Below are 16,963 nucleotides of genomic sequence, written 5' to 3' on the forward strand. Positions count from 1 at the left end.
CTAGTTATGTAGAAAAAGAACATAGATGGAAACATCCAGGTGCAGCTTTGCCGGTAGCTTCAGTTAAATTTCTAAATCCCACATAAAAATTTCACAAAACTGCCACTCTCTTTCACATCCGACTGGACTGAAGACTTGCCATGAACTCAGTGAAGGAGCTTTTCTTATATCTTCTATTTTTCTTCCATTCCTTTAAAGCATGTTTAGCCTACATATTTAGCCCCACTATCCTCCCCAAGTCAAAGAATTATAGAATATCAGAGTTGAAGAAACCCTTCTCCAGCTCGTACCTCAAACCTAACCATGTTGCTAAATTAACCCTTAACCAAAGCCTCTTCCTTACCCTAACACTAACAACCATCCCAACGCTAACTCTAATTCTTGAATTACCCAAGGCCTAACTCCAGCCTAGTCTAGCATCCTTCCCGAATCAGGCCTCTGATTCAGCAACTGTGATATACGGCAGAAGTTTGTCTTTGTTCCCTCCACATCTCCGTTGCTCTCCTTCTTTCTTTTCCTAATATTCCTCCCCTACTACCATTCTCCACTACATGTTACAAGCATCCAAGGCAGATGACACCACCCCTGACTACCTAGAAAGTACTGTAGACTCTCTCCCCAGTCTTTCTCTTGAGGTGCTACCTAAATTAACAGTAAACCCAAAGATGAAGCTGTTTGTCTCCTGATTTTAATGGTGGAGAAATGAGTATGAGCATATGTGTTGTGTGGGGGCTACATTAAGGAGGGAGAAGGAGCTCCATAATCCCCTAAGTCTCTGAGAGGCTGTAGTTACTTAGGAGCCCAAGGCGAAGTAGCTCATTGCATCTCTACTCTGGCCCACCTATCTTGGTTACCCTTTAGCTTGTTGAAACGGAGAAGGTTTATCATGTTCTTTCAGTCGACGCTGCTCCCAGGACCAACAGTTCCTCCTTGGCAGTCTTTATCTGGGCCCTCCTTGCAACGGGCCCCATCACTATCTCTCTCCACAGGGCTTGGCTGGGAAGGGCAGTGCTGCACCCTGAGATGCCTGTGCCCGTTTCTGTCTTCCCCCTTGCCTACCATTTTCATTTCTTGACATGTGGAGCACAGCTGTTGGTTTCTGAGCAGCATGGAGTCACACTGGTTCCTCCTGGCCTGAGGGGAAAGAGAGACAGAGAGAGGTGACGAAATGGTGGGGCATGTAGGGCAGCAAAGATGTAGGAAAGCAGTGGAAGGGTGAGACAGGTAACAGTTTTTCCTTCCATAAAACAGAGATGGGCACCCTGGTCTCAGCCCCATCCAGGGTGGGTGTTGAATCTGGAGTGTGCTGCAGCTGGTAGATTCCGAGAGTTTAGGCAGGAGGGAGTGAGACATAGGTTAGGTGGTAGTCTTGAGGCTGCTGCATGCGGTGGTATAGATGTAAAGACAGCTGGGGCCTGAAATTCAGTGGGGTCTCTACTTTCCAGCCTGAGCACCTGTGTCTGAGGGGCTGAATTCTCCTATAGGTGGGCCATTTTTTCCATTTCATACAAAGGCTCCACCATATAGACTGAGGATCTCTGATGGCCTAAGAAAGAATGAAGAGAAGACTTCTCTGCAAATCTTTTTTTCACAAGCCTTTCCTAAGCATCGCCCTCCTTTCTCATGCCTTAACTCTAGGCCAGCTTCAGCTCTCATGCATCCGTGGTCCAGCAATATTTGGCCTTTCTGTACCTCCTAAGCACAATGATTGAAGCCACAAGCAGAACTCAAGCTTATGGGTCCTGAGTCCCCTCAATCCTCTGGGAAAGAGAGGCTGTCTCAGTAGGTGAAGAACCAACCAGTGGAGGAAGGGGAGGGGCACCGTGTCTGCTCACTGTAACCACTGGTTTTTATTCTGACTTCATTTCTGCAAAAGGGTTAAAGAGAGGACTTTGGAGCATTTACACCTGCTTCAGGAGGTTCTCATTTGCATCTCTGATAAAGGTTTGCTTAGGAAGCATATAGGAATTTGAGGTTAAACTTATGTTTGGCAATTCTCTCTTAACCTTCCTCATTCACATTGACATCAGTCATGAGATATGGTCACAGAAAGTGCAGAATATGGGGAAGAGGAAAACCACAGTGAGAAGACTATTGACTGAAGTCTTCTCTTTCCTTTGATCCGCTTGCTGGCCCATCACTACATGGTGTGCCTTGACCCATTCCTGTTGCCCTGGGAGGTGTGGGGAACAGAAAGAGGAGGAACAGAAAGTGAGGAGTTCCTGAGGTGTGCTCCTAGGATGACCTTTGCCAGATTGTTCTGCAAGTAGCCTCATCCTGTGAGAGACATATGGCACTTAGGTGATGCATCATTGGGGGTTTGAGGGCTAAAAACTATTAACAAAGTTGGATTCTTTTGACAAACATTTAAAATACACTTCATTTTTATAGGGCATTCTAAAAAGAATCAATTCAGTATTACAATGTTGTGGGTTGGTATGTGTGTGAATAGCTAGATTCATTCATTCAACAACAGACATCTATTGTGAGGCTACCAAGTAAAGAGTGCTGTGACGGGGGTCATACCCATGAATAAGGCAAAGTTTCTGGAAGGAAGTTTCTAAGGAAGACAAAAGAAGAATACAAATTCACTCATTTACCCATTCATTAGGTACTGGAGACATTTAAATAAATAAGACATAGTTTGTGACCTCAAGCTGCTCACCATCCAGTAGCCTATACATCAAGAAGTATGATGGTGTTGAAAGTGCTACAACAGAAATATATCGAGGCTCCAATGAAGCTGAAAGGGGTCATTGAGCTTAACTAGGGGTGGGGCAGAGAGGGAAGGGTCTGAGAAGGGTGAAAAAAACAGGCAATGCTTGGGTAGGTGTTTGTGGAGTGAACAAGGATGGTGAGCGTGTTACAAGCCCAGGAAACACTATACAACAACCTGGAAGAATGATCTAGCAAATCAGCTTCAGGTAAGTGAATGTAGGTTGGGATGGACAGGTTGTCTGGTGGGAGGATGAACAGAGTGAGAAGAGAGACTAGAGAGGAAATGTCTGTGTGTATTGACTCCTCTGCTTTGGGCTGATTCAACTTTTTACCTTGTCTTCCTGATACCCCTGGGGGTGATATCCCCTGAAGCTCCAGCTCCTCCCTCCATCCCTCACATCTTTGAGGTATGAGACTGAGGTACCTTTCTGAAACTGCAGTTAAGGTAGGACACACTAGATATCATACAAGAGGCACTAATATCTCTGTGCCTTCAGAAAACAGAGAGGCCACTTCTGATTGGAGAAATCAGGAAAGGCTTCCTAGAAGTGGAATTTGCACTCAGTCTGAAGGGATGAGGAAGACCTGGACAAGGGGAGGCAGATATGGGAGAATCCTTGGGCAGGTTTGTTTTTAGTAGAGTTGTAAGTTCTTTACTGAAATTATTTCCTTCACCTTTTTCCAGACTTCTGGTTTCTGCTAAGACTACTATTAGACCCTATAGGAAGTGGAACTTCAGAGCTCATTGCAAATCAAGCAACAGATATTATTTGCAAGATCTCCAAAGTGCATTGCAAGATCTTGCTAGGTTAATGACAATTGTAAATGTGACTACAGAGTCCCATAACATAATGACTGTCATCTCTTAGAATCTGAGGGATGAAATGCTTATATATTGTCCCACCTGGCCTTGATAACTACTCATTTAAGACATAGTGTAGGTGTTACATCCTCAGAAAACCTTTTTCCTGGGCCTGCTACCATATCTCACCCTACTAACCTCAGTTGGGTGCCTGCCTCTTTGATTGCATCATAAACTTGGTCTAGCTTTCTTTGTATTTGCACTATTCTTCTTGATTTTAAATGTGTTTGTTTCCTGCACTGGGCTGAGAGTTATTATATTTAAGAGCAAGAATCATGTTTTACACATCTTTGTATTCCTAGAACCTATGACAGAACCTGGCACACAGCAAGTATTCAACAAACATTGGGTGAATGAATGAGTCATTGTAAGCAATTTAAATTATGAGGTCTAAATATAGACACAATCAACATATATATATATAAAACAAAAAATACATATATAAATGAAGATCACTATTATAACACTGTCTTCAGGGAAATGTTACAGAACATTACTGTTGTAGTACAACAAATTCATTCTATGTAATGCACTGGGGAAGAATACTGGCTAGATGCCCAAAAACTCTGTTCCAGTCCTGGCTCACCAACAACTTGGGTGACTTTTGTCAATCATATAAACTCTCCAGGTCTCCCTTCCCCTACTGATAATGGTCTTTGTGTTCAAAAAGACAGAGGCGGATGCCCTAATCCTGTCCCTTTACACTTTACATGTAAAGGTACAAAGCAATCTTTGATCTGTGCTGTACTCTACCTCAGACTTGCTATCAGCTGAAGCCTGGTCTCCAAGAAGTGCTGCTCCATTTCTATCTGGAGAAGGGATGAGGGCATTGAAGAGTCACGGAAGGCAGCTGTGACAGGCTACTTTAAAGGTGATGCAAACATTTGAGACTCCATGTCCTGCAGGCCTCATTTCCTCCATTCTGTCTTGCTTTCTTTCCCAGCCCTGAAACCCAGGTCTTTGGTCTTTTTCTTCTGTTGCATTCCCTTCTCACTCGGTTTCCTTATGACCAGCTCAGCAGCAATAAAAGGAATGGAGAGGGAATTGTCCACATTCACAGCACAAGGACCTGGTTTTATCAGGTCTAGAGCCAGACGCACTGGAATGTTAATGGGGCCCTCATTTCCCAAGCAGCTGTCCTCTGGATAGCAGATGGCAATTGTGACAGGATAGTGACAGCAACCTATGTGTAGCCTCGCCAAGGTATGATGCAGATTTCAGCCAGTCCCCAGAAGCCAAAACACATTTGACAATTGGAAACATCCTCATACCCTAGGACAATATCTGCTGCAGTGTCTAAGGGCTGACTTATGGCCCAAGGCCATGGCCTTCTTGAACCCTTGGTAAAGAAACAGAGGAACATATTTCTCTCCATCTCCCTCTCCCTCTACTCTCCTTTCTTTCTCTCTTTCACTCTCTTTCTTTCTCTCTCTTACACACCTGTTCACATAAAAAACAAAAATGTAAGCACCAACTTGTGATTAAAACAGGCTTCACAAGCACCCTGTGAAGAGTACTGACACATTTGCCTCTGTCCTTTCCTTCAATACCTCTATTTCTTTTCTCCTTCCCACTTGTAACTTAACTGAGAGAGACCTGATAGGACAGTTGGTTCAAATCTTTCCATTTACCCAGGAGAAAGCTGTGACCCAGAAAGGTTAAGAGATTTGTCCAATACCACATCTCTTGAACTTCAGTCGGCTAGAAAGTTTTTGGATAAAAAGGATTATCTTTCCTCAGGGGAAGAGTAAACTCTCAGAATCCATATAAAGGATGGTGGTATGAGCCACTAGGTATGGTGGCTCATACTTGTAATCCCAGCACTTTAGGAGGCCAAGGCAGGCAGATCATGAGGTCAGGAGTTTGAGACCAGCCTGACCAACATGGTGAAACCCCCTCTCTACTAAAAGTACAAAAATTAGCCAGGCGTGGTGGCATGCACCTGTAATCCCAGCTACTTAGGAGGTTGAGGCAGGAGAATCACTTGAACCTGGGAGGCGGAGGTTGCAGTGAGCCAAGATCATGCCATTGCACTCCAGCCTAGGGCGACAGAGCGAGATTGTCTCAAAAAAAAAAAAAAAGTATCCATATAAAGGCAGAATTATTTCTACCACATAGAATCCCAGAAGTAGGGCTCAAAGAACTAATTTCAATATTCAAAAAAACCTTATGATATTACACATGTTCCTTCTATCTGAAAATATCAGCCATTTTAAAAAATAAAGCTGAATATATTTAAGAAAAAACCCGAAATGTATACAAAATAATAGCCATGTCCCTACATTCAGACTTATTAAATTTGATTTTTATTACCATCACTATTTTAGGTCAATAGCATTTAATATTCTCTTTAAAAATTGTATTTGTAATTATATGCACAAGATCAACATAAGCAATATAAATATGAAAATGACTTAGGAGTATATGAGGTAGTTTCCTTGGTAGTTATGAGCTTTGAAAATTTAGTCAATGTGAGAGAAATAATAAAAAGAGAGCTCTTAGTGGTGAGAAAATAGAAAGTCAACATCCCATACATCTTCCCCAGCTATGCCTCTGCTACTGCACAATCTTTTCAGCCAGGGCTTTTTGCCACAGGTCTGCTAAAAGCAAAATAAATAATGTTCTTATCTTAACTCTGACTCATTAGACTGGAAGAACAAACCCAGATAAAAGTGAGTAGAGAGAGAGTGGGGGCAGGAATTGAGAGGGTGGAGTGGCATTTTATAATCTATTAGTAACTGAGGAGCTCTAGTTAATTTACACCCAGTACCAGCAAGTGGGCAAGGGGGTTTCAGAGTCTCCAGCTGCAGTTTTCCAGGTCACCCCCACACACCTGCTGTTCCTTTGCCTTAGATCACTGAGTCAGTCACCTCTTGGCCCAGTTACCCAACTATCATGATGCACCTTGCACCTTTCTGTTTCTCAGCATCTTGAGGAGTCATGAGTGGATGGCTGGAAAAGGCAGGTGAAAATGAAGAAGCTTCTCCACAGTAGATGTTTAAACGAGGAAACATTTAGGTTTCATTTGTCTTCACTAAAAATCTTTCTTCTTTGATAGACCTGCCTCTCCTTTTGTTTTGTGTTTTTTGTCCCTCACCTCTCTGTGTGTGTTTCTATCTTGCTTTCTGTCTCCTTCTCCCTGTTATTGTGTCTCTGAGCCTGTCTCCCCTTTGTCTAGTCACTAGGAAATACTGCTCCAGGCACACGTGCACCTGCCTCGGCCACGGGGCTGCTCCGGGGCAGGGGAGGAGTAAGTGGGTGTTTAAAGTTCTGCCCTTTGACCTGTGACGGTGAAGACGAATGCGGCCAGGTGGCAGGACCTTTGCACCTCTGCACAGGGTCCAGCGTCTCCAGTTGGCCTCTGGATTGCCAGCAGCTTCTTGGCAGGTCCCTGATTTAGAGAATGAAGGAAGAGATCGTGTCCACAGTACATTCTACTCCCTTGAAACACAACAGTTTCTTTCCAGAAGGGAGCAGCTGCCGGCTGAATCCACATTTACCTCATGGCACATACGTGCAGGCCTTCATACACGCAGTAGACTCTGGGAGCCAGATTTAAATTTGAGGACGTCTGTGTGACAGGAAAGAATATGACTGGAGGTACCAGCCCAGTGCCCCAACAGAGCAAGGATCCCGGGTTCCCTACTTGTGTTTCAATCTGCAGGGGTGACTCTTTCTCATGTGCAAATCAGTGGAGGGTCAGCCCCTAACACAGGATGAGAGTGAAGGTGAGGTTGAGGGGCCTGTGTTCTCTCCCGATAATAGCAACCTATTTGGAACTTCTCACGGGTCAGCTAGGAAACTGATCTCCCAGGCACCCTTTGGGCTGTGCAGCTGCAAGCTGTTGCTCTTAACTATCATCTAGTGGCTAACTATGAATATTGCAGCCACAAAAAACCGCTATACCCTGCTGGAGAATGGCCTCTCACTCCCACTGGTCGTTAGGATTGGCTTTCCTTCCCATTCTCCACTCCAGCCAGGCTGGGGCCTGGTGTCCTAGTGCCTAGGTTGCCAAGGTACAGAGACCCAGAACAAACCTGAGATAAGGAGGCGTTCAGCGGCAGGTGAGACCTGTCTAAATAGGAAGTTCACAGCGACTTGATGACTGGAAGGCTTCTTGCTGGTTCTGCAGCAATTGCTAAGCCAGTCCTGCCTCCGCACTCATCCCCCACCTCTACCCAGTGCATGTCATGGTGGCCATGTTACCTACTTGCCTGTCCAGGGTGTTAGGGGGACTAAGAGATGACTCTTAAGTAAAGCTTGGACCCTGACACTCCGGTGTTGAAAACCTTCAGTGTGTCCTCTCTGCTCCTGTCTGTTGGGCCCTGTGTGCATTAGCTGGGCCCAGCCATGTCCTTGTTTCCCTTTCATGTATGCTCAGAATTCCTTGATATTCTTCAGGCATTTCCTCCTGCACTCAGTCTCTACCTCTTTGCTGATAATCTTCTCTTGTCTTTCCAGTTCTTCCTCCACCCCTGGCTCTTCCCTCCACTTGAAAACAGTATCTTCTAGATCCAGTGCAGATGCCACTTCCTCTTGAATCATTCCCTCACTCCCACTCTGCTTGCCCAACCTGGGGGTAACCTTTGCTCCCACCTTCTCTCACAAGTGCTGTGCCCTGTCTCTGAGATGCATTCTCAGTTGTGTTCCCGTCCTGTCTGCTCACTCATCTGCGTAGCTGTGGCTGACTTACTCACCTCTGATGTATTAAAGCAAATACAAAGGCCTCCGTAAACATATACTGACTGACACCAGGGCTTCTAATAATTGTGGCTCACATTCACTGAGCTCTTGCTCTGGGTGGGGCACCGTGTCAAGTGCCTTAGGATGCTGCTTCAGGCACTGCCTATGACAGTCCTGTGACGAATGTGCAATTTTTCAGGTGAAAAAATTGCTTATCTCACCATATGTTTTCTCTCTTTCTCCACCTCAGGGAGGTTCTGACTACCCAAGGACTGTAGCCTGTGTGCTTGCTCCACAGTGACACCAAGGGTCATCTGGCAGGCGGTCATGGTGGAGGGGAAATGAGGAGTTTTTAATGTAAAATTCCACAGGTGTAGGGAGTTGTAGGTGGGAGACATAAGCAATCCTTTGGGGGAGGCAGTAGAGACTCCAGATTGGTTCCAGTCACAGGCTGATAGGCATTTCCTGGAAGTCTTGGGGCAGATTCCTCCATACCAATTTTTAGTTTCCTGTTTTGTTGATTCTAATCTTATGCCTGTATTCTTAGTTCTAGTGAGCTGGGGCCCTAAGGCACTTGAGACATAGTGAGGGGGGTGGGGCCATTCATTTCATTTAACAAATATTTATTGAACACTGATGGTGTAGCAAGCACAGGGCTGTGCTAAGGAGATGAGACATGTATTCATATTCTATGTCATTCTAGAACTGCTGTTGGTTTCATTTCAACAAAAATTTTTTAGTACCTTAGATAAAACATCTGGAACTTGAAGCAAAATTGGCAAATTCATATTCTTCTTGGACGAAGTCAGAAAAGTCACAGAGGAATGAGGATATCTAAGTAATTAAAACAAGAGAAAGTTAGAACCACAGTCCCATGTTTGAAGAGCCAGGCACTTGGTTGTTTCTGAGAGAATACAAGGGACACCACAGGGAGCTACCTTCCACTCCAGTTCTGGAGGACTCAGGCCATTGGGGAGCTCCCAAAAGATGGATTTGCCCTCCTATGTCACTTTGGCTTTTCTGTCCCTTTTGTTTTGCACTAACCAATTTTGGATTGTCAGACAGTGTACAAACAAGGCAGGATACAGATTGTTCACAACAGTAGATGTGTAATGAGCGAAATGAATCCCAGGTTTCCTCTTTGAAAAGGTCTGCACTCAAGTTTTTGATGTTTAACCTGCACCTGTCCTCTTTCGTACCTGGGCTGACTTCTTGGAGTTTGTGTCCTTGCACCCTGAAACAATCCACCTGTTTCCTCCCACAGAACATCTTCTCCCTTCACCCATTCTTTTCCTTTGGAACATTTTTTCTTTCTAGTTAGCAGTTGAAGCAGTGATGTTGCAAGAACACCAGTTCCTTTTACAGGGTGACCTGCCTGCACTCTGTCTCACTTGGCACTGTGGTTCATTTCATTACAGTGTAAGGGGCCAAGGCCTGCAGGGGCCTGATAATCATAAACTGTTTGTGTGTGTGGCACCATTCATGCCCCTGGCATCCAAGAAATAGAAACTCAGAATGCTGGCAGTTTTGCCAGGAACACATCTCCTCTCTAATGAGGAAAGATTTCATTGTCCGTTGTTTATTTAAAACAAAGGCATGTGAAAGGAGTTTGATGCTCATGAGGCATTTCTTGTTTCATTTCTCCTCACGCTTCCCTGGGCCCTGTGAGACCAGAGATGGTGGGTCTGACATGAGTGCCCTCAGGATCTTTGTCTTTGATATGGGAATAGGCTATCTTGGACTTGCCACCCAAATGCTGACCAGCAGAGACCAGGAGGCCAGTTTAGAACTCCTTCAGCATACAATAATCTCATATAAACAGGACCTTAGTGTGACTTGAAGGGCTTTGGAGACTGACGATGAGTGTGGCTTCGAAATTGTCAGGCCAACCTGAGAGAGTCCTTGAAGGAAGTGGGTCAGTACAGGCACTTCTTATTACAGCCCAGCCTCACCTCCTCCAACCCCGTAGGTGTGTTTCCATTGCGCACACTTGGAATTACACTGAGCATATTTGGCTAAATGTTCCTTTATCTTTTTCAGACTGTTCTGCATTAGAACTCCTTGCTCAAGGGTATGTAATGCTTAAGGCACATTGAGAACTTTCTCCCAAAGTCTCAGTAAGGGACTTTGCTAAAAATAAACAGCTTGGAACCCAGAGCTTTGGCCCACATGAGGAGCTTTTAATCCTTAAGATCTTTTGATACTTAAACCATCCTTTCAAAAGACTATACATTCCTGTCTTGTCCTCCTGAGAGCTCAGGGCACCTCAAAGATGCTGTTCAGTCACTTTTGTTGTGAGGTAGGTATATTACATTTTTCTAAACAAGAATTGAGATTGCTACCCCAATCCTCCCAGAATAGCGATGACTAGAGCCTCACCGCCTGCCTAAGGTAATTTCTCCTTGTGCCTAGCTTAGGTTTGGCTGGCTGGAGGAAAAACTACCCACTCCCTTTCCAGTTGGCTGTCAACAGACTGTCTGCTCTGACCCTCCAGGACCTAGCCATGAAAGTGAACAGGTGCTGCCAATGCCCAGTTGTATTCTGGGCCTACCCTTCTCCCTGATCTCCACCCTCTGCCAAAGCCTTGTATAATTAGAGACCAAGGGAGCTGGGGGCAAGAGAGCCATGCACAAGGATACTTTGCTCTTGGCTGCTGGGGCAGGTCTAATGGGCATGGGGGTAGTATGGGATGGTGGGATATTACCCTATTAGATCAAACACTAGCAATTTCACATAAAACATCCAGATTTCTAGTACTGTTAGAAGACTCAGTAGATCTGGCCTCTGGACTCACATGCCTGCAGGTAACACTGCTGGGGTGGAAGTGGGCTGAAGGGGGGAGGTGATTTCCCATTCATTGCAGTCCTATTTGGCCAGCTCTACTCATTATGCCCCTCATCTGACTGTCATGGGCCTGTGAGTTTGTGTCCCACCCTCAGTTAAAATATGCTAGACTATCCTTACTCATGCTGATCCATGCAGTGTTAACAACTCTTAATAAGCACTCTATCACTTAGTACTTTTGTTTCTTAAATAGGCCTTTGAGTTTATTGAACCTCTCATCATCTGCTTTAGCTATATTCAAAATTATGTAAAAATAACACAACTGAATAATGAGCACTTGAAAGCACTTGTGAATTTTGTTCTGAAAATACATAAAACTGTCTACCTATTTACTGAGAATATGATTTTTTTAAATGTACAGTAGACAAAGCAAAGGTACATGTTACTAAAGTGGGCATGTGGAGAGAGTGATGGGAATTTGCTTATGAAGTCACTTATCCATGGGCAGGAGGGTACATGGTAGTTATCAACAGGAGGGGAAACTCTTTTTGGGGAGTCTGGCTTTTCTAATGAGCTGTTTCGCATGCCAAGGAGTCAATCCTTTTTAGTCTGTCATGTGCCTTTGGAATGGCCTCTATGCCTGCCCTTTCTCTTTCTCTCTGCCCTCTTTCTGGTTTCTCTTATTCACCCCAACACTACTTCACACCTACCCTTCCGTCCATGTCCCCTCTCCAGAGTGGGGTTTATCACTACACTTAGGAACCATTTCATCAAAAATGGAGAAGGAACACGGTAACCCAATTATTTCAAGAGACAGCTGAAATGCTCCCTAGATATGTAATTCCTGCAATTTTGAAAAATAGATTTATGTGTCATATAGTAGTTTGTCTGGAAGGAGTAGGACTAACAAGATTGTAGGAGGGTTCCTCAAAGTTACATACAGAGTTACTATTCTATAAAGATGGGAACTTACTGTTCTAGACTTTTGATGGTAAAAATGTGAAAATTTCACACTATAGCAGTGGAGAAAATGGGGGGTGAGAAAGAGGATGGAAGTGTTTTGAGAGACAGTGTCTAGGGGCAAAATTATCTTATACTGTTGAGTGGTAGTGGTAGAGAGGGAAATAATTTGAGATCTCATCTCCTCTAGCCAGGCCTATACTCAATGATCATTTTTGTCTGAGAAACCCAGAATATTTCTATTTTTAAAGCACTTGACTTGAGTTTCTCAATGGATCAAATGCACCTTCTGGTAATTGTCCCCATCCCTTAAGAAGAAATCATCTTCTGTGAGATGTTTCGTAAAACTTTTGCCCTCGGTGGCTGAGAGGTTACCTTCTGGGGAGGCTGAGCACTAATGGCTTGTTTACGAGGCTGGCCTCACTAAGCCAAGGAATCTTGTCAAATTTTGGAACAGAAGCCTAGAGGGAAATAGAGAACATTTTACAGAATGTATCACACTTAAACATTGCCATCATTACGATGCCCAAAGTCAGCTAATAGCAGCCATATAGTGAACACTTTACAAACCATTTTTATATTTAACTCTTTGACCATCCTATAAAGTAGCCAAGTGCAAATAATGTCATCTCCATTTTACTGATGAAGAAATCAAAGCTCAGGTAGTGTGGTTTGCCTTGAGTCACTGAGCTAGTAAATGGGTCATGTTTTCTGACTTTTGTTTCCACTGTATCCTGTGTTTTACTACATCCCTTTGTTTCTTTATTACTTCCTTCTGTTTATACATCCTTTAATATTTCCATGAACTCAGTTTAATTAGCAATCTTCTCCTCACCTCTTTTAGGAGTTAAAGAGGAAAAAAACCAAGCTTTGAAGCTATAGACAACTGGATATTGATCTCTGTTCATCTACTTCCCAGGTGCCTGTCTTTGGACAAATACAACTTATCTGAGCCTTAGATTTGTCCTCTTTGAGGGGGGAGATGATATAATCAGTGTAAAAGTCAATGCACCAAAAAAGAGAGTTTCATGAGAGCAGCAATTTTTGTCTGTTTCATTCACAGCCGTATCATGAGCACCCCAAGCATGGCTTGTTACGTGCAGGCATTCAATCAGTATCTGTGGAATGAACGCATGGATGCATGGGAAGTCCCAGCTGAGGCTCTGACTTAATAAAGGAGCGCAACAAAAGCGGCCATTATCTCTCACCTACTGGCCCAGCCTCTTTCCTTGTCCTCTCTTGCCTTACCCAGCCCTTCAGATGGCACATCCCATCTTTCAATAGGGGATTGCTGGGGTTTTGCCTTCCTAGGCTCAGAGCATTCGGGTTTGGGCCAGTCTCCAGGAGAGGAGCCCGGAGGTCCTCTGAGCAGCCAGGAGGGGGCAGCAGCCACGTCACGGTGGTTCCGGCTGGGGAAGGGTGCCCTCGCTGAGGAGATTGCGGCGGACCCGGAAGTGCTCGGCCACAGTCGCAGCCCCCGCGCCCCGGAGCGGGAAAAAGGCTGGGTGTCGGCGTCCCCCAGCTGCGCAACCGAAGGAACTGTCGGGTAGGTGGGTTCCGTGTAACCGTCAGTGTTTCCGGGGCTCCTTTTCCTCTGTTGTCTCCCTCAGACCCAAGGCTGAGTGAGGGGCGGCGGCGGAAGTGGGAGGCCCACCCAAAAAGCCAAATGGGGGGCCAGAAGAGTGAAGGCGCACCCTGGGGTCACCCTACCCTACCCTGTCCCCTCCCAGCCCCACTCTGCGGGCGGGCGCAGCCCTTTTAGGCGTCGTAGACCCTCCAGCCCCGGCGGCGGCCTTAAGATTCCCGGGCTGGGATCCCTGCTGCAGAGAGCGGGTAACGGTGTCTGGCTTGCCAAGCAACATTTGTCGTGGTCTTCATCGAAGAGATAAAGTCGGGCAATATGAATTCTTTTTTTCTCAAATTTGCCGGATGGCTGTGGTGTTTCTGACTCTTAGTTTTCTCATTGTGAAAAAGGGATGATTATCTTCTTCGATCCTCTCAAGAGTTTCCTTGTTTTGAGTAGATTGATAGCTCTTTAAAGGATGCTAAGCTCAGCTAATGGAAGAAGAGTCTAGTTTCTTTGATTCTTTGATTTTGGCTAAACTATAGAGCTCATACCTTTCTGTGTGGTGCAGCTTACTATTGTCTTTGGATTGGTAACTTAAAAAATACAAATAACATGCCTTTGAGAACCAATAAAAACTGTGGATATTATCCCTATAAATTTACACAAATCCAGATATAAGCATGCAATGTGATATACCTAAGGGGTATGTGAACCACTGAGTTAAGAACTGGTTTAGAGGGAGATACAATGTGAGACACAGGCTTTGGGATAAGACTTTGTTTTGAATCCTGGCTCTGCTCTGTTACCTTAGGGCAAAGTTACTTAAGCATCTTGAATCTCAGCTTTTTTACCAAAGCAGGACTAATACTAACTTACAAGGTTGTGAGGATTAAGTGAAAGAAGATACATAAGGCACTTAGCACATAGTAGGTACTCAATAAGTGATAGCTAACAGATGTCTATTATTATTCAAGGAATTATAATTTTCAAATCTGAAATGCAGTTTTAATGTCCTGTAAGGTGACTACCACATACATTTTTCTCAGACTTTTAGTAAACTGAGTTGATTTGACTTTTAACTCAGTACTACTCTTGACCTTTCACAACTTTCGTAGGTTCACAGTCTCTCTTTTTCTAGGAACTTGGCTGTGTTGTCCTGCCTCAGAGACAAATTCATCTGTTGTAGGCCTAGCCTGGGTTGCTGCCTTTGAAAACAAGGAAAGATTGGTAGAACATCAACCACAGCATGGAATTTCCAGGGAGGTCTCATTTCAAAACTTCATAACGAACAAGAACCACCTGGACTTCTGTGAGGGCGATGATTAAATTGGCCTGAGTTTGAATGAAAGGATAATGTGTGCTCAACCTGTAACTAACACCAAGGAGGTCAAGTGGCAGAAGGTCTTGTATGAGCGACAGCCCTTTCCTGATAACTATGTGGACCGGCGATTCCTGGAAGAGCTCCGGAAAAACATCCATGCTCGGAAATACCAATATTGGGCTGTGGTATTTGAGTCCAGTGTGGTGATCCAGCAGCTGTGCAGTGTTTGTGTTTTTGTGGTTATCTGGTGGTATATGGATGAGGGTCTTCTGGCCCCCCATTGGCTTTTTGGGACTGGCCTGGCTTCTTCACTGATTGGGTATGTTTTGTTTGATCTCATTGATGGAGGTGAAGGGCGGAAGAAGAGTGGGCAGACCCGGTGGGCTGACCTGAAGAGTGCCCTAGTCTTCATTACTTTCACTTACGGGTTTTCACCAGTGCTGAAGACCCTTACAGAGTCTGTCAGCACTGACACCATCTATGCCATGTCAGTCTTCATGCTGTTAGGCCATCTCATCTTTTTTGACTATGGTGCCAATGCTGCCATTGTATCCAGCACACTATCCTTGAACATGGCTATCTTTGCTTCTGTATGCTTGGCATCACGTCTTCCCCGGTCCCTGCATGCCTTCATCATGGTGACGTTTGCCATTCAGATTTTTGCCCTGTGGCCCATGTTGCAGAAGAAACTAAAGGCATGTACTCCCCGGAGTTATGTGGGGGTCACACTGCTTTTTGCGTTTTCAGCCTTGGGAGGTCTACTGTCCATTAGTGCTGTGGGAGCCATACTATTTGCCCTTCTGCTGATGTCTATCTCATGTCTGTGTCCATTCTACCTCATTCGCTTGCAGCTTTTTAAAGAAAACATTCATGGGCCTTGGGATGAAGCTGAAATCAAGGAAGACTTGTCCAGGTTCCTCAGTTAAATTAGGACATCCATTACGTTATTAAGGCAAGCTGATACATTAGCTTCCTAACTAGTATAGAACTTAAAGACAGAGTTCCATTCTGGAAGCAGCAGTCATTGTGGTAAGAGAACAGATCAAAACAAACAAAAAAAATGAACCAAAGGCTTGGGTGGTGAGGGTGCTTATCCTTTCTGTTATTTTGTGGATGAAAAAACTTTCTGGAGCCCTCTTGAATTACATGCTGTAACATATGAAGTGATGTGGTTTCTATTAAAAAAAAAAACACATTCATCAAGTTGTCTCATGATTTTTCCATAACCAGGAGGCAGACAGAGGGGCATGAAGAGTGAAGTATGTGTGTGTGTGTGTGTGTGTGTGTGTGTGTGTGTGTGTGTGTGTATAAAGTCACTTGTCGCTACCCTTTTCAATGTGCTAATGCTCTTTGATTTATCTAGGGCTCAAATCCTAGAACACAGCGTGCTATGTTCAGTTTTGTTGCCCAAGATCACAGAATTGGTTACCTAACCTTGACTCAGAGTTTCTACCTTGTTCTTAGGGAAGCATATACACAACTAATTACAAAGCAGAGTGTGATGTGTTATAATAAGCAGAATGCTAGGGGGTATTCAGAAGCTGGAGATAAATTTCAGCTGGAATAATTAGGAAATATGAGAGGCGGTGACATTTAAGCTTAGTCTTGGAGGATAGGGGAGACTTAAGTAGGCAAAAGATGGTTTTAGGGCATTGTGGTGAAGGCCTTTAGAAGCCAGGTCAGTAATGGAAGCAAGTGAAACTGGCATACTTTGTGTGACTGATGGCAACTGTGAACAACTATGGAGATGTCCAATGGAGACACCTGCTACTGTGCTGCATCTATTCACAGTTTGTGCCTAGCTTCAGACCTTTGGAATTCTAGGTAGGATTCTAAAAGAAATCCCAATAACTGTATATCTGATTTTTAATATGAAATCTGACTTGTAAATTCTGTCTCAAGTTTAATCAGGCTAAAAACACATTTGCAGGCAACAAGACTATTACTGTGCCACATCTGTCCTTAGCATGGGCACAATGATGGGACAATATTTGATGGCAGTTCAGGGTTATGGGGACTTTCGGGAAGGGATATTGGGAAAAAGTCAGAATGGGAGGTTGAGTAGCAA

At 44.4% G+C, this 16,963-nt stretch overlaps 2 protein-coding genes across 3 annotated transcripts in view; one reads left to right on the top strand and one right to left on the bottom strand.

Moving 5' to 3' along the window:
- The window catches only part of CUNH1orf105 (chromosome unknown C1orf105 homolog), a 49,558-nt gene that overhangs the window by 11,547 nt on the left and 21,048 nt on the right, over positions 1 to 16,963 (bottom strand). Inside the window, exons 1-4 of one of the 2 annotated variants that reach the window (XM_058443299.1) lie at positions 13,256 to 13,332; positions 12,383 to 12,468; positions 9,007 to 9,097; positions 1,060 to 1,134 (exon numbers count right to left, since the gene is read on the bottom strand). In XM_058443299.1, the coding sequence (XP_058299282.1) occupies positions 1,060 to 1,134; positions 9,007 to 9,097; positions 12,383 to 12,468; positions 13,256 to 13,276 (273 nt within the window). In that variant the 5' untranslated portion in view covers positions 13,277 to 13,332. Of the gene's footprint in view, positions 1 to 1,059; positions 1,135 to 9,006; positions 9,098 to 12,382; positions 12,469 to 13,255; positions 13,333 to 16,963 lie in introns of those variants that run through there. The other variant, XM_032160980.2, reaches the window with a different exon arrangement.
- On the top strand, positions 13,426 to 16,094 carry PIGC (phosphatidylinositol glycan anchor biosynthesis class C). The gene is made up of 2 exons (XM_032160978.2): positions 13,426 to 13,553; positions 14,713 to 16,094. Exon 2 carries the CDS (start codon positions 14,928 to 14,930, stop codon positions 15,819 to 15,821), a length of 894 nt encoding a protein of 297 aa, XP_032016869.1. The 5' UTR covers positions 13,426 to 13,553; positions 14,713 to 14,927; the 3' UTR covers positions 15,822 to 16,094.

The sequence above is a fragment of the Hylobates moloch genome, unplaced genomic scaffold (assembly GCF_009828535.3).
Source record: "Hylobates moloch isolate HMO894 unplaced genomic scaffold, HMol_V3 SCAFFOLD_8, whole genome shotgun sequence".
Taxonomy (NCBI): domain Eukaryota; kingdom Metazoa; phylum Chordata; class Mammalia; order Primates; family Hylobatidae; genus Hylobates; species Hylobates moloch.

Bases quoted from the DNA above. Each gene is read 5' to 3' on its own strand.
- PIGC (XM_032160978.2), top strand. From the start codon at position 14,928: ATGTGTGCTCAACCTGTAACTAACACCAAGGAGGTCAAGTGGCAGAAG.